This window comes from Aedes albopictus, chromosome 1 (assembly GCF_035046485.1).
Source record: "Aedes albopictus strain Foshan chromosome 1, AalbF5, whole genome shotgun sequence".
Classification (NCBI taxonomy): Eukaryota; Metazoa; Arthropoda; class Insecta; order Diptera; family Culicidae; genus Aedes; species Aedes albopictus.
In genome coordinates this window covers 66,286,450-66,314,354 of record NC_085136.1, presented here as the reverse complement: position 1 = coordinate 66,314,354, position 27,905 = coordinate 66,286,450, and the positions used below count along the sequence as shown (strand labels likewise).

Sequence of the window (27,905 nt, the reverse complement as noted above, 5' to 3'; positions counted from 1 at the left end):
TTCTTTGCCTGCCATTGCATGAATTTTGTATATTGTGAGGCAAGTACAATGATACATTATGCCCAGGGAGTCGAGAAAATTTTCCCGACCGGAACGGGAATCGAACCTGCCGTCTCCGGATTGGCGATCCATAGTCTTAAGCACTAGGCTAACTGAAGACCCATAAAATCTTCTTTTAGTGTATGATAAAACTATTATTGCTCTTTCAAATGCAGAAAGAAAACCTTCCGGATATTTCCGATTTCAAAAGTTGCAACACTTTGAAAAAATCGTGATAATTATATTATTATATGATATTTTTTGCCTAGGAACACTATTCGGCCCTCTCAACTTTTTTTTTGCTGGAAACTAGAATTCAACAGTCTTCAAGCAAAAAAAAAAAAGAAGTTCAAAATCGGTCAACTGGTTCAAAAGCTGTGATTTTTTGAAATATTTTAGTTTCGAAAAATCTTGACTTTTTTTTTTATTATTCTTAATCACTTAACCTAATTTACAGCTCTATTGTCCACTGGGGCACTACGTGAGCAATTTCAATTGACAGCTGCACTTACATTTTGTACAGCGCCTAGATTCTATTCTCCTTTATCGAACTGGTTGCCTTTCTGCTGCTTTCACTTTTTCTACTTTATACCTAGTAGAAAGATGAGCACAAGGATGATGATGGATGGCCGTTGTTCCTTTCCAGTCCGATTGGGGGGTCCATTATGAGTAGCAGTTCGCCGATGTCCAGGTATCCGGGTCCGTTTGAGCCATGGGGCTCAGAAGAGGGTCAGTGTCAGTTGCTCTCGGGGGAAAAGCAACTGACGAAAAATTGCAAGTGCCGGGGCTGGGAATCAAACCCATGACCATCCGCATATGAAGCAAACGTGTGACCAACTACGCCACGGGCCCCGGCCTTTTCTTGACTTTTACAATCATAAAATTGGTCTCCCTAAGGACGAAATACGGGTTTAATTATTTTCGATAAACTACAAAACTACCAAGTATCACGATGTTCGGAGATACACTATATTGATTTTCTATGGAATGGTTGTATTATTTAAAAAAAAAATCTTGTTGAAGTCGGTTAGATTGGTTGTTTCTCACTGCTAGGTGAATTTATTGTTATAAAACTCATTGAAAACTATGAAATACGTTTCATTACTAATTTGGATTGCATTTGGGTTGCGAAAATACGTCAAAATAATTTTGATCAGTTTTGATGTACTAGGTGCTCCACAGTGCGTAGGACGTAAAACAACATGCTGTAATACTAACCGCTCCAACGACTGAAAGCCGAAAATGTTTTCCGGTACAAACTCCCAGCAGTCGAAAGCATCCAAGTAAAAAGTTGCACATATCTCACAGAAAAGTCCCGCCAGCACAGGCTATAGTTGCACAGAAGTTACTGTGACTTACCTCTAACACAATTTACTAGAAGTACATAAATCAAGTGACTTCTGTACTACCAAAACATGCTCTGCTGAGATTCTTCATGTCACAGAATGTGGTAAAGTTTTCTGTAGTCAGCGAAACGTGTTCCGCACATTTTCTTTCAATCCAATTGAAGGAATCATAATCGTATTCGTAATTTCAGCACAACAATCGGTGTGATCCATTACACTTCTGCGATCAAACAGCACTTATTATAACATCTGCGATCGCCTATCATTTCCAATTATGATCCCATACCTTTTGAGCAAACCTTCGATAAGTGATTTCAGTGTAATCGTCAGCAAGCTCCCTTAATTACGTGCGAATGGCTCCCTCGGCTCAGGAATTAACACATTACACTGACTGCTTTGCCAAAAAAGGTATTGGAATCGTAATTGGCCACATGTTTTCCCAATTATATTGTTATTTTCATATTGCGAAGGCTATTGTCATGATACCATTTACATTTTATTTTTATAAAAGGGTCCGCTCAGATCTTATGGCGTGTGCTTGTTTATATTTTTGCCAAACGAGTATTTCAACCCAACCCCAGCTTTCTGCGCTTTGTATTTTCCCCCCTAAAGAGTGTTTTTTCTATGCCATTAGATTCACTAGATTTTTTTACATCCATTTGCATAAAAGAAACATGTGGTCGATAATCAAATTGAGATTCAGTTTGCAAAAAATCCACTTGCTCTGGTGGGAATGAAACTCAAGACTCCCAATTTGCTAGATGGATTCTATTCCTCTATGCTACGGACCCACTTGACCATCTCCTTCCCTTATAGGCGTAGAAGTGAACTCGATTCCATTACTGAAAGAAGCAAACCATGTGCAATAGAGGACGGAGACGGTCAAGTGGCTCCGTAGCATAGAGGAAAAGAAGCGCCCGTCTAGCGAATTGGGAGCTGTGAGTTCGATTCCCACCAGAGCGCGTGGATTGCTTTTCGCAATTTAAATTGTAACTTACTAGTTTCTTTTTTATCTGTATTAACGACAGTTTTAGCTCTAGGCTAGTTCATCTCGGGACCCACGTTTTACTTCCCTTCCGAAGGAAAAACTTACATGTTGCGAGTTTTTCGGGAATCGGATTCGATCCCTGATCCTCGGCATGATAGTCAAGTGTTCTAACCAGGGCCGCTCCACAACTTACTAGTTCTTAGACCACATATTTATGTTGTGCACCTGGATGTCAAAGAATTTCAACATTGTAATTTCCAGTGTGTTATGGATCAAACGCGGGCCAAATGCTGGGAGTGAATTTTCGATGTAAAAAATGTTATGAAGAGGATTACCATGTAAATCATAAATAATGCCAAGAAAAATTATGGAAATAGTCGATTTTATATTTTTCCAGCATTGTTTTCAAAAATGGATGTGCTAGACTAGACTATGTTCCGGGTACTACATACCTACCATTATGAAAAAGTCAATTTCGAACAGGTTTGGCGTATAGATTCAGAAGTTGCGGTTGTTTTGATACCGCTGGTAACAAAAACTTTATTTGTACAAACAACAAATTCAAAATAGCACTCAGTCAAATAACTGGTATTTTTTATATTTCCTAAACTTTAAATATTTTCTACACAAGCATAATCCACTACTACTACACATTGCCTGCTATTACATCGATGGCCCTAGGCAAAACTAGTAAAACCATTCACTACATCCGTCCACCCTGCCCAAGACCGTTTCCCCAATCCAATGGGTACATGCCAATTTGGATCGATGTATGCATTCCAACAACACGGCAAAACGAATGGGACGCCAAAGGAAGGAAGCGCAAGCAATAATCCCCGTGTGTAGATACTTCCCGCAAGCCCTCCCTCCAGCTCCAGAAGAGCGCCCCATTAAAAATGGTACTATTAAAGCCATATCTCAACATAAAAACTTACCGCTTGCTCTTGAAACGACGGCCGAGCAAAAAACGTGAAGCGCACCAGATGAGTTGCCTTTGCCTCACTACTCCCGGACTCGAGCGAAGATTTCCTTTCCGAAGAGCAGCTGCACTTCAACCAGAAGGTTGCTTCGCCGGAGAAACTGTTACTTCGTGTGTAGAATGTGTTCCGCCTTGTGCGCGCTTCTTGGCAGGCCTTGATCACGGTCGTCGTCGTCGTCACAGTAGGCCAAATTCCTCAAAACCCTCAACACAGGGACGGACAGTTGTGTGATTGTTCTAGGAAGTAGGCTGCGCTGAACAATCGCTCTCACGAAAAACAACTTCGATTCACCTTCACCTGTATTCACCTTTCACATTTGACAACGAAAAATCTGACGACCAAAATGAGGTTTCTCGTAATTTCACTCGCACAAAAGACTCCTTCTTATCGATATAATTTCAACGGAACGGAAGTCTTCAACGACACAGTAGGCGACGAATGTTTTCACCTAAATAATCGCCCAAACTCACCGCCGCACACTAGATTCGTATTCTTCCTGTCGCACCGAGTAGTGCGTTGCGCGCAAAATTTCACCCAAAACGCGCACTTGCGCCTTTGTTTTTGTTTTTTTTTCTCGCTCAACGCGAATCACGACGACACGCGAAGCAATTTCTTCCCTCCGAGCAAGAGGTCACCAACCAACCGAGCGCGCACACACTCGCTTTCTTCCCTGGGGGACACAGTCAGCACCACAGCACTCGAACACAACAGTGGGAAAGTCAGCGGGAGGCCTTCGCGACATTCAGATCCATTACGTCGATCCCCACTCCATAGACACTCAAACACACACACGGACACGGCCGCGCGATCGCCACCAAAATGTCCCACTCACCACTCGCGATGATTATAACGGTGAACGCGCGAGCTTCTACTCACTTACGTTGAGCACATAGTGGCTGAGGTGCGATGCGAAGAGATAAGAGATCGGATAAGCGTCAAAGCACACTCTGTGGAAACTATATGCAGAACGCATGAACCGTACATAGTAGATGAGTTGCGATGAGTGCGGAGATGCGATGGAGCTGCTTCGACGCATGTGATCGCAAGAGAACGCAAGAGAATGATTGTCGGGTATGGATTTTATGATTGCGTTCGTTCTGTATGTAAAGCAATGCGGATTCAATGTGTTGGGAATGCTAGTAGGTAATATAAAATGCGTTAATATGTTGTTTTTAAACATAACTCAATGCTTTTTCACATGACTTGCATTTTGATGGACCAGACGTAATACTGTCTATCGATCACCATATAAAATAACATATTTCATTGCATATAAAATAGTATTCCATCAAATCGTTTAAGTTTTTTACAGCATAATTTTGTTATTATATGTGTAAAAGAAAACATTTTATTTTCTCTGTTCGAGATTTGAATCAAGTGATCAATGTTTGATATGGTCGTTTGTTCAGTGCATGTTATTCATGTGCAAGTTGGAAAGTTTAAGGTTTTATGTTATTCAACTTAATTGCTAAAAGGATTCTTATTGAAAAGTTCTGCTTTTTTTGTCAGGCAAAACTAGATCCCTTAACGAAAAGAGTATGACATCAATTTCGATTGATACTCTTTTACCTAATATAAGGACTGTATCGTTCATTATGAGTACACCTGAAAATTGCTGTATCTGAAAATTTGTTATTTGTTTTGTAAATTAAATTCAATTACATTGTTTATTAACCATCAGAAAAGCCCATGCTATAATTTTATATTTAACTAGCTGTCCCGGCAAACGTCGTACTGCCTGCCTACTGTGTTTTTTGACGTGCAGCTCGATAGGGACGTTCCCCGCAAGGTCATTTGTATGGGAGCCCCCCGTTCCAGAGACCGGAGAGATCCCACACCAAGCTAAGAACCTTCCCCGGCCCCAACAGCACCCACATACAAAATTTCACACCGATCGGTCCAGTAGTTTCCGATTCCATAGCGGTCAGACAGACAGACAGACAGACAGACAGACAGACAGACAGACAGACAGAAATTCATTTTTATATATATAGATTTTTCTTGGATCTTGCCAGTTCTCGCACCTTCTTCTTGGTGTTCTTCATAAGGTTTTGGACAACCGTTCCGTCAATGGTTTTGCTTGGGTTGGCCCAGTTTTTCTTGAATTTGATGACGTCCTCTGCTCCTCTATCCTTTTGCCGTAGTTTCTCTTTCATCAAAGCCAAATACTTCTTAATGTGCCTAATTTGCGGGCAATTTGAAGGGTTTATTGCCTTTTCTACAAATTGGACATTGTTTTCTTCATACCAGTCAAAGGTGTCACGCGCATAGTGGCAGGATGCCAAATCCGATCAAAATAATGTAGGACCTTTGTGCTTTCAGATGAGTGGCAGAATTGGTTTCTGGAGGCATTCCTTCCGGTATGTTTCGACGTTCATACTTGGGACGGTGAAGAAAGGTGACGATTTCATACCACTTTGACAAATTGCTGGCAAAACTAATACATTTTCCCAACTTTTTTTTTGCAAAAAATCGATTTCTCTGTATTCGAAACATAAGTGCCACGCTTCACAGTAAAAAACTGTGCCCCTGGAAGTGCCTTGTTGTCCAATATGACATGCGTTTCATCATCCATGATTATGCACATGTAATTTTTGCTCAAAACATCGTCGTACAGTTTCCGAGCCCGAGTTTTCACATAATCCGCCAGAATTTGACTGTTTTTTGGACATTTCTGTTTTGGGTAAGTCTTCAGGGAATTACGCTCCTTGGCGCGCTGAACCATACCAATAGTCGTTCCACACTTTTTTGCGCAATCTATGATGAATACCTCCTTTTTTCTTTTGAAGATTTTGCAAATTTTGCTGTCCAAATTTGACTTGGACGCATCTGGTTTTCTGTCGCGTCCGGGTGAGTCTATCAGTGTGTTATGCATACCGAATCGTTTGACAGCATTTTGGACAGAAAAAACGCTAACACCTCCAATTTTTGCTAATTTTCTTAGCAATAATCATTTTTCATAGCAGTACCTGGTCATAATCGCTTTTCGCTTCTCATCCGTAAACACTCGCGTTGCTCCACTTGAGGAAAAACTTTAACTTTTAATGAAGGTTATCTTTTGTTTACAAGGCTAGCAACACATAAACACACAGCAGTTGTCAAAATAAGACATAGTCTTTTTAATACAGGGCCTCAAAGGTGTACTCTTAATTAACGATACAGTCCTTATGATGAATATTGTGTACTTATTAGAGACATCTTTTCTCGTAGATATCGCCGAAAATTTTGTTTTTTAAAAAACCCTATACCCAATAATACTTACTTGCCGCATTTTTGTTTCTTTTTGCCGAGGTCAGCACAATCAAGTAATGTTTTAATGCCGAAAATCAGTATAACAGTCTCATATTAATTTAAATTGAAATCAACACTCAGATAGCCCAATTCGGAAAGTTAAAATAGGTGTATACATAAAGACATCGCTCACGCGGATATAATTACATGTTATACATTCTTTTCTCAAATAATTAATTCATTAATCTCAATCTTGTACAGTTACAACAGATTTTTTTTAACTGGTCGGTTTTTGCTATTGCAACAGGATCAAAACTGACTAAGTTATATCAAATAAAAAAACGGCCCGCGCAAAACAAAAAGCGGGTGCATTTTATCTTTCCGCTCTTAAAGATGAAACGATCATTTCACTACCCACATCCAAAGAAGCGCTTCAACATACAAGCGACTCATCGATCAAATCACGCGAGTCGTTGATGCGCACGAAATAGGCGAAAAAGGATGTGAAAACAACATGCGCACCCTCATTGAAAACCTCATGCACTATGGCCTATCAAACATCCCTCTTCTCATCTCATAACTTATCGCATCCGATCGCATCTCACCTTACCCACTATGGTCACAGCCTTACTACTGACTACTGACTGACTACCGCGACCGACCGATCGACCGCGAGCCGAGCCAAGCGAGAAAGGCCATCTCCTCCTGGAGAACGAAACAGCTGATGATGACGAACGGGATAATGGGAGGCTGAGGCTGTGAAAGCCAGCTAACCCGCGCTCCTCCACACGTCACGCCACGAGCGCACAAGAGAGAAAGCGGCGCGGAACCGCAAGCACTGCACAAAACACCGAACGGGGGGAGCTCAGCAAACAGGTGCACCTCTTCGTTGCACTGTTCGAACTCGACTGAACCGAGCCGAGGGGCGAGCGATCGCGAGTCGCGAGTCGCGATCCCCACAATTCATTGAGAGGGAGGAAGTTGGTCCAACTTCGTGGTTGTGGATCCGTCGCCACACGCGGTGAAGTTTCGTGGGGGCTCGCAAGTCGCGATCTTGCACGGCGAGCGAGAGAGATTTCGCACCTTACTCCCGCGACGATCGTTCGGCCACCACCCGAAGAAACGAAGATTGTGCGGTGCGGTTTGCTTTGTAGGCATTCTTCTGTGGGGAGTTGGGTGGTTTCTCTTTGTGTGGCGGTGGCTCTCTGTGGAAAGCGACAACGCGTCAGCTGCAGCTAGAGAGAATACGGGTGGAAAACACGAGAGAGTGAAATGAATGGGAAAGCTCTTCGTGAAAGCTCATGCAAAAGCTCTCTCCCGGTTCCGCAGATAGTGGGTTGAGACTTGAGAGCGTTGAGAGCAGCTTGTAGTGATGCTCACCATGCGTAGGGGAACTCGGCCCAAAATGCACTGATAGGGCAAAACTACCAACTAAGAAAATCATTCCTGAATGTGATTTGATCATACCTAACTATAGATGAATGGCGCCAAGACATGTTTTCATGAACCATCCTTCTAGTCCTACTGCAAGCCTGGCAGGCAGGCAAACCCAAGGTGCTTTTTAAGGAATTCATTTTTGCCGCCATAATACACGATTTGCAGCTGCAGCGCAGCTCTCCAACCTCGGTCACGCCCAACACTCGCCAGATCACGCTCCACCTGGTCCGCCCATCGTGCTCTCTGCGCTTCACGCCTTCTTGTACCAACCGGATGGTTAGCAAACACCAGCTTTACAGGGTTGTTGTCCGGCATTCTTGCAACATGCCCTGCACATCGTATTCTTCCGGCTTTGGCCACTTTCTGGATGCTGGGTTCGCCGTAAAGTGCAGCGAGCTCGTGGTTCATCCTTCTCCGCCACACACCGTTCTCCTGCACGCCGCCGAAGATCGTCCTTAGCACCCGTTGCTCGAAAACTCCGAGTGCTTGCAGGTCCTCCTCGAGCATCGTCCATGTCTCGTGTTCGTAGAGAACCACCGGTCTTATTAACGTCTTGTACATGGTAAATTTGATGCGGTGGTGAATCTTTTTTGACTGCAGTTTCTTCTGGAGCCCATAGTAGGCACGACTTCCACTGATGATACGCCTTCGTATTTCACGGCTCACGTTATTGTCAGCCGTTAGCAAGGAACCAAGGTAGACGAATTCTTCTACCACCTCGAAAATATCCCAGCCTATCATAACATTGCTGCTAAGGCTTGTCCTGTCTCGCTCAGTCCTACCTACCAGCATGTACTTTGTCTTAGCCGCATTCACCACCAGTCCGATCTTTGCTGCTTCGCGTTTCAGGCGGGTGTACAGTTCTTTCACCGTTCCAAATGTTCTAGCAATAATATCCATGTCATCCGCAGAACAGACAAATTGGCCGGATTTCGTGAAGATCGTACCCTGGCTGTTGAGCCCGGCTCGTCGCATAACACCTTCCAGGGCGATGTTGAAGAGTAGGCAGGAAAGTCCATCACCTTGTCGTAGTCCCCGTCGAGATTCGGATGAACTGGATAGTTCACCCGAAATCCTTACGCTGTTCTGCACACCGTCCATAGTTGCTCTTATCAGTCTGGTAAGCTTCCCGGGAAAGCTGTTCTCGTCCATGATTTTCCATAGCTCTGTGCGGTCGATACTGTCGTATGCCGCTTTGAAGTCGATGAACAGGTGATGCGTCGGGACCTGGTATTCACGGCATTTCTGGAGGATTTGCCGTACGGTGAAGATCTGGTCCGTTGTCGACCGGCCGTCGATGAAACCGGCTTGGTAACTTCCCACGAACTCATTTACTTTAGGTGAAAGACGACGGAAGATGATCTGGGATAGCACTTTGTAGGCGGCATTCAAAATGGTGATCGCTCGAAAGTTCTCACACATTAACTTGTCGCCTTTCTTGTGGATGGGACAGATTATCCCTTCCTTCCACTCCTCCGGTAGCTGTTCGGTTTCCCAGATCTTGACTACTAACTGGTGCAGACAGGTGGCCAACTTTTCCGGGCCCATCTTGATGAGTTCTGCTGCGATACCGTCCTTACCAGCCGCTTTGTTGTTTTTGAGATGGTGGATGGCATCCTTAACTTCCCTCAGCGTGGGAGTTGGTTCGTTCGGTTCGTTCCCGTCCTCTGCTGCACCAACATAGTCATTTCCTCCGCTGCCTTGGTCCTCCGTGCCTACGTTCTCCACGCCGTTCAGGTGCTGATCGAAGTGCTGCTTCCACCTTTCGATCACCTCACGTCCGTCCGTCAAGAGGCCTCCGTATTTATCCCTGCATATTTCGGCTCGCGGCACGAAGCCGTTGCGGGATGCGCTGAGCTTCTGATAGAACTTCCGTGTTTCTTGGGAACGGCACAGCAGTTCCATTTCTTCACACTCCGCTTCTTCCAGGCGGCGCTTTTTCTCCCGAAAGAGGCGGGTCTGCTGTTTCCGCTTCTGTTTGTAACGTTCCACGTTCTGTCGAGTCCCTTGCTGCAGCATTACCGCCCTCGCTGCATTCTTCTCCTCCAAAACCGTTCTGCACTCTTCGTCGAACCATTCGTTTCGTCGATTCCGTTCCACATACCCGATTGTGCTCTCGGCTGCGTCGTTGATGGCTGCTTTCACTGTACTCCAGCAGTCCCCTAGAGGGGCCTCATCGAGCTCGCCCTCGTCTGGCAACGCGGCTTCGAGATTCTGCGCGTATGCTGAGGCGACATCCGGTTGCTTCAGTCGCTCTAGGTTGTAGGTTCAGTCGCTCTAGCCGGTACCGTACATTGTTGATGACGGAGAGTTTTGGGCGCAGTTTAACCATCACCAGGTAGTGATCAGAGTCGATATAAGCGCCACGATAGGTCCTGACGTCGATAATGTCGGAGAAGTGCCGTCCATCAATCAGAACAATAGAGGTAATAAACTATAGAGAGAGAATGTCGCTGGCGTCGCCGCCGCAACATCTCTTGCTGGCGAAGATACACTCTTAGAAAAAAACATGTAAATTTAAGTTCACTTGGATGCACATAAAAGGAGCGGCCCGTTTGACACAAATTTACATCTTTTATCACAAATAAAGTCGAGCTAGCAATCGCTAGAGCCGAATCGACAGATAAAACATATGAATGTTAAAAATTTTGAACAGGATTCGAACACTGGTCCGCTGATTGAGAGGCACAGTCTTTACCTCTCGGTCAAATCAACAAGTTGTGAGATGAACGATAAATGTGAAACTGTTTCTACCTACCTGGTCAGATAAGTTTGTTGACATTTTGTGCAACCAACTCGAACTTACATGATGGATGTAAAGTTGAGTCAAATTTGCCATTCAGTCATGCAATGTTTACGTACGTTGATGGTTTACGTCACGTGTAAATTCCTAATTTTTTAAGAGTGTAGGGAGAGATATAAGTGTCAAAGCGAAAAAGTATGCAGTTTGACAGATAGATACCCGGGATGTTTGCGAACGAGAACAAAGGGAACAGCAGCGACATTCGTCCTCTATAGTTTATTAACTCTATTATCAGAACGTGATCGATTTGCGATTCCGTTTGTTGTGGTGATCTCCAGGTGTAACGATACGGGAGGCTGTGCTGGAAAAAGGTGCTACGAATGGCCATGTTCTTGGAGGCGGCGAAATCGATGAGGCGTAGGCCATTTTTGTTCGTCAGCTGGTGGGCGCTGAACTTTCCAATCGTCGGTCTGAATTTCTCCTCCTGGCCTACCTGAGCGTTTAGATCCCCTATGATGATCTTGACGTCGTGGTTTGAGCAGCGGTCGTACTCGCGTTCGAGCTGCGCGTAAAATGCGTCTTTGTCATCATCAGTGCTTCCGGAGTGAGGGCTGTGCACGTTTATTATGCTAATGTTGAAGAATCGGCCCTTGATCCTCAACCTGCACATTCTTTCGTCGATCGGCCACCAACCGATTACGCGCCTCTGCATGTCGCCCATCACTATAATAACTGTTCCCAGCTCACGTGTGTTGCCGCCACTCTGGTAGATGGTATGATTACCTCTAAACGTTCGCACCATAGATCCTGTCCAACACACCTTGTTACCGTTGCGATGATCTGCGTTTGTTTATTTGTATTTTTTAGAATATTGTTAGATTTGATGTTAGTAATTGTTAGTTAAAATTAATTAGTTCTTCATGTTAATTGTTAGTAAAATTATTATTTTATAGTTAATAATTGTTAAAACTTGTTAATATTATAAAAGACTCCGAGAAAGCTAGGGACAAAATTTGTTAACACACGAATACACATTGAACACGCCTACACGCTAACCTGAAACTACCCATCGCTTGGGTCGATTCTACCCGGATTTGTATGTTATTAGCAGCTGTCAAAATCTGGGTAACCGATCTCACACCAGAAGAGTAAGGTTTACTCTGATTATGGGTAAAGGGGTCTTCGGGGAAATCTCGATACCCATTATTTCTTGTTGTTAGTAGATGTCAAAATCTGGGTAAATGAGACTTGGGACAAAATTTTTCGCATTGCCCGCGGCGGAGTCCAAACCGAAAAATGAGCGGCCACGAAGGAACTTTGGATGGCGGAAACAGCAACCTGCTGACTGGTGGTAAGTAATTCATTTTGTCCATTTAATCTTTCTCTCACCTATCCTAAACTTTTTCAGGCATTCTGCGCCGCTTGCTGACTGGAAAAAATGTCAAGGTTAGAAGTAGTCGCGGGAGGAAGTAGCCTGATGCTGGATAAACAAATTTAACACCGTCTGAAATAGTCACAGGTATGTTTTTCACTAGCCAGTTGTTGATTTATTCGCTAATTATATTTTCTCATACATTTAGGATCTGGCCAGCTTGGCGAAATCTACATAAAGATGTATACAGGCTACCATATTCAAATATGGATCATCTCTATCGTCGAAGGAATTTTGCGATAAATTCCTTTATATTTGTGATAGAAACTTGAAAACACTAATAAATCGCCAATGAGTTTTATTTTGTTAAGATTTTCTTTTCCGGCCGAATAAAAATATTGAGGGGGGTTGACATTGTGCGTGCTTACTCATTTATGTAAAAATGGGTATAGAATACCCTGATGCGAAACGTCTAAATCAGGGTATCCTTTACCCAGATTTTGCAGCCAATACCGGTAACCCAGATTTGAGTAAAGGTGCCTTTACCCACTTTAGAGTAACTGCAGTTTTGCTCGATCTGGGTCGCTTTGACATCAATCTGGGTAGCTGGGGGTTAGCGTGTAACACCTAAAAGCACGGAGGTTTCGAAAAAAGGGGATATAGAGTTGCCATAAGTGAAAAAAAAGATAAATAAAAGAGTCCAATGAGGGAAAAGGAAGGAATAGGGGGAGCAGGCTACTGGGTCGAATAGCGCAAAAGGTAAAGCCTATTCTAATCTCGAGCTCATAGCGAACGGACAAGAAAAACCTCTCCACCTAATTAAAGTGACCGTTGGAAGTTTGTAGTCAGTGCTACTAAAAGTTATGTTATAGTTTAACCCGAGTGCAATTTGAAGTTGGAATCAGGTATGTTAAGCAGAAATTTGCCGTTTTAAGTATTTCCCACGAAACCCAGTAGCTCCCCTAATGCCAAATATAATCCTAACCCCTATTAGGACCCATTACCGTTGGCCTGCTAAAGGTCTCCCACGAGCCGCCAAATTCCGTAGTGAACACCTGGAAGCAGCTTCCGCTTTAGGGCCTCCGTCTAAAAAGTGCCCAGTACGACGACCCGTTTGAGAGTCCATAGCGTCCTCTGACCCCTTGGTGCAACCCTGGAAGACCCCAGTACTCCGAAGCATCGGCCTCGCCGGTCAAGCCGCGCCCCGGTCAACCGTTTTGTGTTCTCCGCAGACCTCAGGGACCTGCGAGGACGTCCTGGACCCGTGGACAGCCCGAAACCCCGCCAGATCATGAAGAACCCCTCCACGTGCTGCACTTCCGCCAGCCGGCCTCATCGAGACGAGATACACGCCACACCTCCCACACTCACACACCTCGTAAGTCAAATAAATCAATTTAAGAAAGAAGAGTGCGTTTTCTTGAACCCTTGACGAGCTCACGGCCGACCCTAAGAGTCTCTCGTGCTAGGGCAGGTCCATCCGACCCGCCGGGTAACAACTTCCTGCAGCGCTACGTTTCCGAACCCGCGGTCCTTCAGTATATCGGCGAGTATGCGGGTGCTCCCGATGAAGTTGAGAGATCTGCAGTTCCACGTACCGAGCTTCCAATCGCAAGCGAGATCGCAAGTCCCTTTTCGTCGCTGTGGTCGTCGCAATTGGTATCGGTTCGCATTCTTCCCTTGTTGATTTTCCGGTGCTAATCTTTTTTACGGCTGGCTCGCAGGGCCTGACACCAACCCACTAACCCAGGGAGCTGGGCTTACCTTCCCGGAAGCTACGGGTTCTGCATTGGCATTTCCTCCAACTACAGTACTAAATAGCTAGGCTCAAGCGCCAGTCTTCACCGGGGGTGGTGTTTTTAATGGGCGCCCAGGAGATAATATTTTACCTGAGCTTCCACCCCCACTTTCTCGCTCGTGTGAGATCAATAACGATGACAGGTCTGTCGACCATCATCGCACGGGTGATGCTGAACCGCTGGCACTGTACGCGCATATCCGTGTTGCCAACAAGGGGACTGTGCCGACGATGCATCCCGATACCCCGATACCCTACTTCAGTTCAGATAGCCAGTCTGCTGTTTAAGCACTTGCTTCGGCCAACTCTAGGTCGAAGATAGTTATTGATTGTCGAACTCAAATTGAGGAGCTGAATTGGCTTCTTTAGCGGTGTAGAGATAATTCCATATTCTTAATCTGCATCATGGGGAATGACCAAGGGAATGACACATCCTTTTCCATAATGGAAAATCCGCATTTATCCGTTCCTAACCGTCGCTAACCCCTGCTAACTGAGCAGCAGTTAGACGCGATTAACGACGGTTAGCAACGGATAAATGCGGATTTTTCCTGTTAGCAAAGGAAGTGTCATTCCCCTGATCTGCATGCCAAACTGAGCCGGAATCCGTTGTATTCATGAATTTTGATGTCAATTGGGTTGTTTAGTGAATAAAATATTGCTATTTTCTATAGCCTAATCGAAAGAGCTCATTTTTCTGAATATGACGTGATTTTATTGGAATCCAATACCTTTGTTTTGATGGTTAAATCAACAAAACAGTTTTCATTTTCGTGGATAGAATGACAGTTCAATCGATAAAGTGACAGTTCGACCCGAACAGAAAAATTTCCCCATATAAACTTTAAATGAATTTTAAAAATAGTTCCCGAACTCCAAAAATTATGAAATTTTGGATTTCGACTAATTTTTGGGCGGAGAATCCGATTATGAAATAATCCTGATACCCCTAAAGAACCCAATTGAAAAAAGGCGTTGAAGTCTCCATCCACGACCACGGGACTCAATCTCACTAGTGCGCTTGAAGGCGAATCCAGCATAGCCGAGAACTGGGCTATCGGCCATCTTGAGGGGGAGGGGGTGCATAACAATTGCAATAGTATTTACACTCCGTTGATCCTCGTGCGACGTGGAAATTATTTTCTGGGCCGGAAAACGATTCATCCGAAATATGCCCCTTATGTGTTGAGTTTTGAACGTCTTTTCAGTACATTCGAACGAGCGTGTATCAACAACATTTCGAAAGGGCGAGTTAAACCTCTTCACATCTCTAAATTCATTCTGCGATTCATTTCTGTTACGTCAACTCGGTTTTGGGAGATAAATCAAAACAAAAGTTAGCTAGAAACGTTTTAATTTTAATATTTTCCTAATAAAACGTGTGTTTTAGGTGTTAATGAATAATATTATACTTATTTTGTAAAGGTAAGTAGTGGGGAAATATATTCTCTTTGCAATATTCTAGAGAATTTCTTGCATATCTCACAGTAAACCAACGAAATACTTTGCTCAACGCCAGAGGCGGACGGAAGCCTTATTTACCATAGATAAAACCAGACCACTCACTAGGCTCTTCGATCGTGCGCAAGCGATCACCCACCGCGTGATAAGCTTTCCAAGACGTGTGTGCGTGCGTAAAGAGCGTAAACGCGTGGAACTCTAGCGGAACCTCGCTCAAACCTGAGACGCTCAAACAAGAGAGCAGCCGACCGATTCACCGAAGTTGCGTTCCATCGAAGTTTCTTCTCCAGCGTTCGCTCAGCAGGATGACGACGGTAGAGTAAACTTTCACTCTTCAGTTTTTGCTTGTTTCGCGACGACGACGACCACCGATCAGTGGTAGTCATCAGTAGTGGTTGCTTTGCATGACCGAAATTCCTGTTATGTGTTGCGCGTTGATTGAGTTTATGTTGGTCGCTTGTTTAGATTAGTCATTAGAATAGGAAAATTACTGTTTGTACCAAATAACTAGATCTGTGTTTTACACGTGCCTTAACTTGAATATTGTCCGGCCAATCCGATCCACTTCCGTGTCCAACCAACAGGATCAGCAATCGGAGCAGCTTCAAGTTCAACGTTCAGCGAATCGGCACCACATCAAGCAGGTACGTCATCGATACGATGATACATCGTCTCGTCACGCATGGGCTAATGGTCATTATTGGTCGGTACAAATGTTGGGAATTTGGCTTTGGATGTGTGTGCAAAAACTGGTTTTCCAAAATTATGTTTGATTATATATTCAGTCTGTCGGTTTCATAAGTCGAGATTCAAAGGGTTCTCATTTCAGGCCAAACATTTCAATAGGTCCTATCTGCATTTGAGAGGCTCTCTTTATTCACTTTCTCTTTCAATTATTGCAAAGTAATGGTACACTTTTCAACTATTTTTACAGTACAAATCAAAAGACGATTGTTTTGACCATCGCTCAATGCAAGGAGACAATCATAATACAAATCAACAGCTGACATATTAACGAAAGAGAGGGAAACCAAAGAGAGCCTCTCTTCTGCAGATTGGACCTTTAGACATGTTTGGCCTGATTTGTTTCTTTTATTGTATCGTTTTAGGCCATGTTTGCGCGGGTCACCTTCTATCCCACGTTGTTCTACAACGTGTTCATGGAGAAAGTGACCAAGAGGAATTGGTATGATCGGATAGACGAGAACATGATTCTGGGAGCGCTTCCGTTCCGTGCGATCGCACCGGAGATGATCAAGCAGGAGAACATCAAAGCCGTCGTCTCGATGAACGAAGACTACGAGCTGTGGGCGTTCTCCAACAACAAGGAACGGTGGTCCAAGCTGGGTGTTGAGTTCCTCCAGCTGGCCACGACCGACATCTTCGAGGCCCCCTGCCAGGACAAGCTGTGGAGTGGCGTGCAGTTCATCAATCGGTTTCTGCCGAAGGAGAAACGGATGCAGGCGCTGGCGGATGTGGCCGAGGAGTTCAAGGAGGACCGTGTGGGAACAGTTTATGTTCACTGTAAGGCCGGCCGGACGAGAAGTGCCACTCTGGTGGGCTGTTATCTGATGATGGTAAGTAATGGGTGGGGTTACGTGAATGGGTTGATGCTGATTGCATTATTCTTAAGAGTGCTTGACAGTACGAGCAAAATGTTCAGTTTGATGAGTGTTGTTGTGACGGACGATAAAATTGCCGGTGGTTCGAGGATCGACGGATAAGGCTGACTATCGAGCTTTATATTATAAACAGATTGGGGACTATAGAAATGACACCCGAGAATCGAAAGCAATTCAGAAAACATTTCACATCACGTCCAGCAGAGGCAGGAGGAAAGACGACGATTGAACAATGATCATACATCGGCTATAAGGTCCAGTTGTGAAGGGATCGATCGTTAACGAAATTGGAACTCGAGCAGCGAAAGTTCCGGAAGGTGGCAGTGTAGAAGATCAGTGGACAGCCATCAAGAATGCATTAATTGAAAGCAGCATGAACAACCTGTGCGCTCAGCGGTAATAGTGGATCAAACCTCTCTTAAGCAATGTTTAGCTTAGGAAACTGATGTTCGGCTAGTTCTGTTTCTTGGGTTGGCATCAGATTGAGGAATGTAAAGAATCAAAAGCTCTTGTAGTCGATGCGGCTAGATCATGGATATTCAACAAGACTATCCTTTAAATTTTTCATGGAGGATTTTTTTCACCTTCTTGAGCATAGAATATACGAAGGCACACGATATACCCAGTCTAATACACATGCATAATGAACTTCGGGACAGAGGAAGCTGTGAATTAATAACTGTGGAAGCGTGGAAGTGCTCATAAAACACTGAGAAGCAGGTTTGATCTCATTTGGGTCGTATGCCAAAAAGAAAAAGAGATAAGCAAAGGCTGCGTTAGGGAGGGTAAGAACCAGAGCAACAATATGTGAGTCTCGTCAATGGTATTCGACACGGGGGATGCAACACGGGGCGCCAGCTAATCCGCAATGTCCGTTCCCTTAATAATATCTTGGGGAACGTTCATAAATTACGTCTGGGGAGTCTAGGAAAGTGTAACAGTACGTGTATAAGGTATAGGGAAACAGCTAGACTGAGGGGGAGGGGGGTCTAGAAATCCTGAAAAAGATAGATGTAATAAATGAACCTTCCCTTACGATGCTCACACTGCTACAGACGTTGGAGTGCCGAAACCGACCAGCTTCAAAGGCAGAATGATGAGCAGCAACAGCAAATGGAAGCAGAACACCGAGTGATTCTGGAGCCTGTAGTGAAACATCGAGTGGACGTTGACGTAAGACGGATAAGAGAAGTCGAGCTGGTGCACCAGACTAAAAGCCCTCAATTACAACATTCCATCGAGCTGAAGCTAGTAAGGGAAGTTTGCATTGTCAACTCAGGCAAAAGGATCGCGAACGAGCGAATATGACATCAAAAATTGAAGACATGGAGAAACGACTGATCTAAGAAAGGAAGCAGGCGTGCACCTCGGAGGAAGATTTGCGCGGCTAGTTCATCGAACGGAACAAGGAATTCGAAGCGCTTCGACTTCAAATAGTGGAACTGCGAATTGCAGTGTTTACGTGAGACGCAACTGCAACTACAGTCCCAAATCGATGCGGATCGCCAACGGGAGTACGAAACCCTTCGGCTGCGAAACGTAGCAGAGAAGGAATATCAAGGATCTACATGATGAGGTGCAGCAGATTATGAATAGGGAGAAAGACCGCTCGGCAAACGATCATTTTTCTTCTCCGTTTGTTTGAACTCCGGTGTCCCAGGTTTAAGCCATGGATGCGTGGATGGTTTCAATCATTGTCATGTAGATGGTCACCCGTTCCTCCTCTTCAACCACCTATAGCAGTCAACGTTGAATTACCCAACATCTTCATCATTTTCCATCTCTGGATCTAGGTGAAAAAAGCCGTTGTCAGATGTTGTTGATTTTATCCTGAATATTTCAACCCACTTGGCAACCCACGACGCATAGCAGGAAGTAAACCGTTGGAAAAGCTTGCTTCAGGTAAAGTATTCGGTTACCTTGTTTGGGAAAACTGGTTGGATCAACACATTCGCATTCCTCGACGACGGATGATCTGTGACGCCTATTGAACACAACGATAACAGACGCTCTTGGAGTCAATGGAGAGATGAAAATGCTACTCATTGAATGAACCAAAGCCATTAAGAAAACGATTAAAGGAGCGGAAGTAGTTGAGATTGAAAACCTCTGAAGCCGGCGCAAGCAAGCGATACAAATTAAATAAATAAATAAATAAATGACTTGGACAGATCCCAGGCGCTCGCTTTGTCTTACAGATCACTATGTGAGAATTAATAACGTTTATCAAAGCTTGAGTCGACATTGTTTCTCCCGGTACCAGCGAAGTATAGAACTCAAGCTCAAACGCAAGCCAAAGTCTTTTTGGAAATACGTCAACGAACAACGTAAGGAATCTGGCCTTCCTTCCTCGATGGAGTTGAATAGGATAACTGCTTCTACTTCGGAAATTTGTCAACTGTTTGCCGATAAATTTGCAAGCGTGTACAACAACGAAATTATTACCGACGCCCAAGTTAGACATGCAGCCAGCAATGTTCTTCTTTCCGGTCAAACGAAGAGCGCTTTGGACATTCGAGCTGATGCGATTGCTAGAGCTGCTCCCAAACTGAAGTCGTCTTTCAACCCAGGGACGGATGGTATTCCTTCCGTGTTCGTGAAAGAGCACATCTCCAACCTGCTAGCACCACTCCACCGTTCATTCGAAATGTCGATTTCCAGTGGCATTTACCCTTCCTGCTGGAAAATTGCATTCATGTTTCCAGTACACAAAAAGAGAAGCAAACGCGATGTGAACAACTACCGAGGAATTGCGGCTCTGAGCTCTATTTCAAAGCTGTTTGAGTTGGTCGTTATGGAGCCTGTCATCTCGCCCTACAAGCAACACCTCTGCCCCGATCAACATGGCTTTTTGGTCGGCCGCTCTACCACCACCAATTTATTGTGACTCACATCGTATATCATCGAAGGTAGAGTGACTGAAAGGGAGAGTGGCGTCAATGTCAAAATTGGAACAGCGACCATCTGTCATCTCCATACAAATTCCCGTTCCAAACGAGCAGGAGACCTGTCAAAATTGGAACATGACGCCACTCTCCCTTCCAGTCACTCTAATCGAAGGTATGAATGAACACATGCAGACCGATGTCATCTACACAGACCTATCTGCTGCTTTCCACAAGCTGGACCACGACATTGCTATCGCTAAACTCGACAGATTCGGCCTAAGTGGCAATATCTTGCGCTGGTTCCGATCGTATCTCTCCAATCGTGATGATGGTATCCATAGGTGATTTCAAATCAGAACGTTTTCACGCTTCTTTCGATGTTCCTCAAGGAAGCCACCTGGGACCGATGATCTTCCTACTTTATTTCAACGATGTTCATCTTATCATTGAAGGACCCCGATTATCGTACGCCGACGACCTCAAAATGTTCCTCAAGATTCGCACCCTTGCCGACTGTCAATTTCTTCAGCAGCAGATTGAACTTTTCACTAACTGCTGCTTGTTAAACCGAATGACTGTCAATCCTACGAAATGCTCCGTCATCACGTTTTCTCGACGAAATAAGCCGGTTCTCTTCGACTACAACATGCTTGGCGTCACTATCGAGCGAGTGAACCATATCAAAGATCTAGGCGTTATACTGGACTCCCAGCTGACATACCACCAGCATGTATCGAATGAGGTTAACAAAGCTTTCAGAGCTCTGGGATTTATCTTCAAAGTAGCAAAGATTTTTTCCTACATCCATTGCCTGAAGTCTCTTTACTGCTCCCTAAAGTGCTCCATTCTTGAATACTGTTCTGCAGTCTGGAACAGTGCTGCAACTTTTCAACAGGCCTTTATGATAGCGATATTTTGGACTGATTAACGAAGGGTTCAGTAATCGTCTCATCGCAAAACGTGCTAGAAAACTTTTGAGCGAAGAATTGGCAAATCTGTTGAGGTTCCAATTCAAAGTCATCGTTGAAGGTAGTCCAGACTGCTTTCTCTGCTCGTTCACGTACCTCCAAAAAGATTTTGATTTCGATTGGAGACTGCGTTGTATTCGTTGTTTATAGTGGCTGTAGCAACGTCGACTGGTTAACTTATAAGCCACGTTGACCCTCAAGTAATATTCACGGGCTGAAAAAGTCCTGTTCTTAGAGTAGTCCTCAATGCAGCTCTCCTGTCGGATTTTAGAGTACGGAACATGTGTCTTGATCACATGTCCCAGAATATGAGAGAGAGTTAACGCAGGTTCATCTACATCATGTGCATCGAGAATATCATTCCATTGAATAGATTCAAGATATTCCAAAATACTTCGGTGGTCGGCTTTTCGTAGGATACCGGAGCAACTATTACAGTATCGCAGGACTGGTGGGCAATGAGTTTAAGCATCAACGGAGGATGATAATTAACCTCCTTTACCAACGGCGATGGAGCAGTAGCTATGAGCGGAGCAACATCTTGTGCACTAACAAAGCAGAGATCAAGACTTCGGAAGTTCTCGTTGGTAATGAAGTTGATTTGTCTGAGAGTCACCGTGCTGTAACCATAAAGGGGTTGAGAGGCAGCGGCATGCAAACTTGAATGGCCGGGATCTAGGTGAAGAAAGCCGTTGTCAGATGTTGTTGATTTTATCCTGAATATTTCAATCCACTTGGCATCGACGCATAGCAGGAAGTATTCGCCTTCCATTGGCCAGGCGTACACGCTGCCAGGGACACGTTGACTTTGGCCATGACAACGGTGTGGTCTTCGGTGGATTCTTGACGGTCTTCTACATTGCGTATGTCACGGGCCTCTTCGGCCGGAACACGGATTGTACTCCCTCCTTTAGCTGCACCTTTCCCTTGGTACACATCTGTCCCGGAGCATCGTCGAAAACCGTCGGAAAAGCTTGCTTCAGGTTGCTGAGCGCTGCCGCCGAGCTGCTGACTTGATTGCAGAACCGGTCCAACGGAATCCGACCGGAAATTGAATTGATCGATGAGGCTCGTTGAGTTGCTGCTTTACAACGTAGAATCGAGAAACGGAGTGAAAATCTCGCACGAACACTCAAACTCCAACGTCAGTGGCTTTCCGGATGCTGTTGGTTGAAGCTTCTACCGCTATTGGGCCTGAAGTGGGTCGACCGATCCGACGGTTTTGAGCTGCAGACTAATTTGCCGGTCGTTCACCAGCGCACTCACAAATCTTCTCTTCTTCACTGCAACACTACTGGTGTCCGCCCTTCTTGAAGGATATCGCTTGGTTGGAGATCGAGGACTTCTTACTTTTCTTGCATTGGATCAGTATCCGTCCTTGTGACCGATCTCCTTACACTCCCGAAACTGGTGCTTCTTGAAGAGGCAATTCTTGGAGTAATGCAAGGAACCACAGTTCTAACACGGTAAGCCCGGTCCAGTAGCCGGACGAAAATCCCGACCCTGGAGAACACCTTTCGAATCGAGATGCACGCTTCCCGATGTGGTGCTTGCATTTGACTGCTAGCACTGCTGCCCTGCCTCAATCATCGCTTTGTCATGTTTGACGCTAGAGGAGCCGCTGACACTCATCGGATATTTGCTCCAGGGTGATGTCGGTTCTCTCCTCCATCCTGCTCAGCAACCTTGTACGAACTTCCGCATCGTTCTCCGCCTTCAAGCCACACACGATCACAAGGCACTTGCATTGATCCTCAGAGAGCTTTCCGAGTTCAAGCTCAACACACAGTTTGTTGACTCTGCATGCGTGAGTTTTGAATTCCTCGGTGCACCATGGCTTGTTTAATCAGTTGCTGGAAGAGCTGTTGTTATGGGCAAAAACCATGACCCATGCAAATTTAAAAAGGGTGTTGTTGAGGTGATGCTGTGTGGTTTTAAAAATCCAGACAAAAATGACTGCGTTGTTTATCGACAGCATCATACCCCTTTCTGAACCGATGGGCAGTGAATTGATTAAGTGAACTATATGAGAATAAAATCTCTTCTAACGGGCTTGGTGGTGTAGTGGCTACCCCTTCTGAATCGCATGCAAAAAATCCTGGTTTCAATCCCTGGCCCGTGCCTTTCTTCGTACTTTGTATCTTTCTATATACTTTCTTCCTCCTCTCTACATATACAACTCATGTATATTCACATGTCCATAGCCATCGCTAGAACAGAAACGGGATAAAAGAGCCCTTTCCCTTCCTTCCAAGTCTCCTAGAACAGTGTCAATCAATCAGATAACGTCTACGAGTTATGCAATCAAGCGAACTGTGTCGCATTATCTTCAGAGTAATAAACACGCTAATCTTCCACCTTACGCCTGGCATCCACGCACCAATGTGTGAACCCATTACCAACCATATCCCAGCAAGACTCCGACATATTCATGACTCTGTGTAGACGCAGAGGTATATTCGATCTGCTGTGGACACAAACGATTCACTTCCTTCCCCTTTCCCACATTGACCCGCAACCTGACGTGACAGGCGTCATTGTCGCCTAAAAATAGAAGATCGCCAACATTCACACACTGAAGATGCCTGCTAGTCCCCAGTAGATATCTCATTGGTTCCTTGTGTGAGTGTAGCTGGTCTGGCGATACTGGAGTAGCATCCAAGGTATTTACATATTCTAAGGTAGTCTTAGATGTCAAAACTGGCTGAGCGGCCATTATTTTTTCACCGTGAGAAATTCTGAAAACAAACACCCCCCCTCAGCAAATTCCTTTGAAATTTGGCTTCCTCTGCTTTTCCCCACAAACTAAACGACCTGCTTAACCTTCCATTATATAAATACCTTGGTAGCATCCACGGGCGGTCAATCAAGCTCAAGCTCAAGCTACATGAGACTAAAATCTCTTCGTAACAGAGGGAATCCCCCAAACTACCTAAATCGATGGCCCAGCCATGTACTGTATACCTATTATAATATTTATATCATTTTTCTTGTGATTCTCAATGTTTGCAGCACATCTTAGATTTATTACAAGCATTGGAGCGGGGTTCAGCGTTGTAATTATTTATTATTCCCTGCTTAATGATTTAGTTTGATTAAAAATTCGTTTGGTCATAGAACACGAGGTACCTTTCAAGCCTTAGTTCTAAATATTACTTTGCTACAGAACTGAATACCGATTTCCTCTCCTCATTGCAGCGCAACGGATGGAGCCCGGAACGGGCGGTGCAGCATATGCGCGAATGCCGACCGCACGTGCTACTCGGTAGCAAACAGTGGGAAGCGATGCGGATATTCTACAGCACTCGACTCGGCACGGAACCAGGTCAAAAGCCATCGACGACATCACATCAATAGGTCCAAAACTAAACGAAAATATCTCTCAACAACAGACAACAACAACGATAACAACGTAGGAACAAAATAAATCAAATTCTATTCAATTGTAAATAGGACTAGGACATCGGTTAAGAATGAAACGCCTTTTGAAGCTTATAGTTGTTTTCATCTTGAATAAGCATTTTATAAGACTTTTAAACTTCCGAGAATAATTTAAATAATAATTAACTTTGTTATGCAAATGTGACTCACGCGCACGGACCGCGTCCGACTGTGCTGTTGATCTCAATCGCTTTCCGAAATGTCCCTGAAGTTAGTGACGACGACAAGGGCGACGGGGTCAATACGCGCGCTCTCTCCCTCACTATCTTAGATGTTTCCGATACTGCTGCTGCTACAGTCACAAATTTACGCCTTTGGCTTCGTGGACCAGATCTTCCTGATAGTGTTGGCGATACCGATGTCATTGTGGATGAAGTAGAACAGTCCTCCGAGGGTGGCAGCGGAAATGACCAGCAGCAGACCGTGGCAGATCTTCGGGACGGCCGCTCCGAACAGGATCGGGCGCACGTAATCGGTGACGATGGCTTCCAGGCCCCTGGTTTGTTGGAGTTTAGAGAAACAGGTTGTTAGTCGATTGTTTTGCTATTTTCTTCTGTAGGGCTCCATTTCAATGGATAAGGTTTGAAATTCCAGACTTGCAACATCCCCCATTCAAGCGTCCATCACCTACCAATACTGATGCATGACGATGCTGACGGCCATCAGAGCGTCACCGGCTTGCGAGGGGAACATCAAGCCCACCGGGAGGATTCCGAGCAGTGCCACGGACAGCGCCCGTTCCGCATTCCACAGTGTGACATGGTTTCCGGTGGCGGCAGCCCGACGAACCGGACTGGCGGTGAACTGCCGAAGGCTGGCCAGGGCCAGCGATGGGGCCGGTTTTGGCAGCAGCAGCGACTTGGAGGCGGAGTTCAGCGAGCGGGCGACGGCTGGCGCCTTGCCGGCGTTCAGCAGCGACACGAACACGGGAGCTGGAATTTAGATAACAAGGTTTAAATCTTGATGGATCATGGATACCAAGCTTTCTCTTGAATGCATCGTATTATGTAATGGAAACTTTCCGGAGGGGGATCCTGTCTCCTTTTTCGGATTTCTACAAACCTGACCAATGTAATGCATTCGCCACTTACCGGAGTTCCTGCAGGACGACCGCAGCACAAAGTGGAGAGCCATTGTTTTGAGTTTGGTTCGCAAAAATCGACAAAAATTGAAGCGAATCGAAATCACCCAAGTTTCGTTTGTTCGCGTGTGATGCAAAACGATGATCTGCGAGTGCGACGGACGACGACGACGACGAAAACGAAAGACTAGAGTGACTGGAAGTCTACGTCACTCTACGAAAGACGACTTTTCGTGAACTCGGTTAGAGATGCGAACCGATCAAAACGTCAGAAAGGAATGCTGTCAGTTATACACACTGAATTTAAACTGGGGAAGTGTTAGTTAAGGTGAAACTGTATGCTTTGTTGAGGCTGCGCCGCCATGAGCCTCTGGGTCTGCCTGTGCTGTGATGTCATGCTGGGTTCCAATCTACACGGAGAAATCAAACTACCTAATTTTTGGGTCGATTTTACTCAAAGCTGAGTATATCGAATAAACTAGTTACTCAAAATTAGGTTGTTTTCCCTCTTTTCCTCACCGATGTTGTCAAAAACAAACAGAGATGCATCTACCCAATGGGGGTCCTTGAGCCCAATAAGCCAATGCTGGAGGTGAAGGCAATTTACCTAGTGTGAGTTTAATCGATTTACTCAAATTTGGCTTATTGGGCCGAACTATGGGATTGCGTCAAAAGAACTCAATTTTGGGTAGTTTGGCGGTTCCGTGTAACGTCGCTCAATTTTTTATTGCCTCTCTGTTTGTGGTTCGTTTGCTCCCTCGCTACGAAGCAGAAGTAAAACACCGCTCTTGAGCATGTTGCAAAACTCTTTTGATTTTGAGGAGAATTATCAAGCCTGCCTACCTCCACTTTCGCGATGTATATAGTAGTCGTCTCCATTCCACTCGATCCATGGCTGTTTGTCCCCAGTTTCGCACTCTGCGTAGGGTCCGCAGATCGTCCTCCACTCGGTCGACCTACCTAGCTCGCTGCGCTCCACGTCTTCTTGTACCGGTCGGATGACTCTCGAGAACAATTTTAGTCGGGTTGCTATCCGCCATCCTGATGACGTGACCCGTCCACCATAACCTCCCGATTTTCGCGGTATGGGCGATGGTTGGTTCTCTTGCAGCTGATGCAGCTCGTGGTTCATTCGCCTTCTCCATGTCCCGTCTTCCATCTGAACTACGCCGTAGATGGTACGCAACACCTTCCGTTCGAAAACTCCAAGGGCGCGTTGGTCCTCTGCACGTAAGGTCCATGTTTCGTGCCCATAGAGGACGACCGGTCTAATCAGCGTTTTGTAGATGGTTAACATTGTGTTACGGCGAACTTTATTCGATCGTAGAGTTCTGCAGAGTCCAAAGTAAGCACGATTTCCTGCCAGAATGCGCCTTTGAATTTCTGTCGTTGTCGGCGGTCACCAGTGAGCCCAAGTACACGAATTCTTCAACCGCCTCGATTTCATCACCGTCGATATAAATTCGGGGTGGCGGGCGCGGTGATTCCTCCCTGGAGCCCTTTGCCATCATATACTTTGTCTTCGACACATTAATGACTAATCCGATTCGCCTGGCTTCACTCTTTAGTCGGATGTACGTTTTCGCCATCGTCTCAAATTTACGAGCAATAATACCAATATCATCAGCGAAACCAAGCAGCTGAACGGACTTCGTGAAAATCGTTCCACTCGTGTTTATCCCCTCTCTCCTAATTACACCCTCTAAGGCAATGTTGAAGCAAGCACGAAAGACCATCACCTTGCCGTAACCCTCTGCGAGATTCGAAGGGACTCGAGAGTGTCCCTGATACTCGAACTACGCACATAACTCGATCCATCGTCGCCTTGATCAATCGTATCAGTTTATTCGGGAATCTGTATTCGTGCATAATCTGCCATAGCTGTTCTATTGTGGAGGCCACCATGCACGAATTATATACCGCAGGCATCTATTGATGAAGACCTGCAGCCGTTGAGTGTTTTCTACTGATACACATCAGGTTTTGCTGGCGTATAGCAGCACAGATTTCACGTACGAGCTAAAAACTCGGAATTTGGCGCGTCGACTAATCTAGTTGTTTTCCCATACATTTGTTAAACTCGCAAAAGCAGTCCTCGCCTTGTTGATCCGTGCACCTATGTCGATCTTGGTGCCACCATCGACCGCCATTAAGCTACCAGGAAATTTTCAACAACTGTGTAGCTGGAAGGGTTGACCGTGTTTACATTCAACTATTTGGCCTTGTTGACGTTGATGACCTGCCACCGAGGAGCGATCGGCAATATTAAGAGGAACAATAGCGGTAATAGTATACATCTTTGCCTCACTCCAGCGACGACCCAAATGGGGTCAGACAAGACACTGCTGTGCAGTACTCTGCACAAAAATTGCCCTTTTCCGTGCTTCAAATGTGTTCGGCAATGAACACAAGAAATTTAGGCAATAACACTGGACTGTATGGCACGGAGTTAGAGAATTGGAACTTGGGGGGTTTCGGACCGCGAGGGAATAATCTCACTTCACTTTTAA

At 45.1% G+C, this 27,905-nt stretch overlaps 3 protein-coding genes across 4 annotated transcripts in view; 1 reads left to right on the top strand and 2 right to left on the bottom strand.

Annotated features, from left to right (window-relative positions):
- LOC109413950 (uncharacterized) overlaps positions 1-4,249 on the bottom strand; it is a 321,405-nt gene extending 317,156 nt beyond the window's left edge. The window contains exon 1 of the mRNA XM_062844719.1: positions 3,309-4,249. The gene's annotated coding sequence lies outside the window, so the exon portion shown is untranslated. The remainder of the gene's footprint in view (positions 1-3,308) is intronic.
- A 10,975-nt stretch (positions 4,250-15,224) lies between these two features.
- Positions 15,225-24,459, top strand: LOC109401912 (phosphatidylglycerophosphatase and protein-tyrosine phosphatase 1). Of its 2 annotated transcripts, XM_019674527.3 has the most exons (5): positions 15,225-15,359; positions 15,423-15,709; positions 15,980-16,039; positions 16,505-16,972; positions 24,072-24,459. In XM_019674527.3, exons 2-5 carry the CDS (start codon positions 15,701-15,703, stop codon positions 24,228-24,230), a joined length of 696 nt encoding a protein of 231 aa, XP_019530072.3. In that variant the 5' UTR covers positions 15,225-15,359; positions 15,423-15,700; the 3' UTR covers positions 24,231-24,459. The 2 variants fall into 2 exon arrangements, with proteins under 2 accessions (XP_019530072.3, XP_062700698.1); XM_062844714.1 differs by lacking the exon at positions 15,980-16,039.
- Positions 24,366-25,574, bottom strand: LOC109401913 (succinate dehydrogenase [ubiquinone] cytochrome b small subunit, mitochondrial). The gene is made up of 3 exons (XM_019674529.3): positions 25,406-25,574; positions 24,946-25,246; positions 24,366-24,810 (listed from the first exon to the last, which is right to left on the bottom strand). Exons 1-3 carry the CDS (start codon positions 25,446-25,448, stop codon positions 24,621-24,623), a joined length of 534 nt encoding a protein of 177 aa, XP_019530074.2. The 5' UTR covers positions 25,449-25,574; the 3' UTR covers positions 24,366-24,620.
- Positions 25,575-27,905: the final 2,331 nt, after the last annotated feature.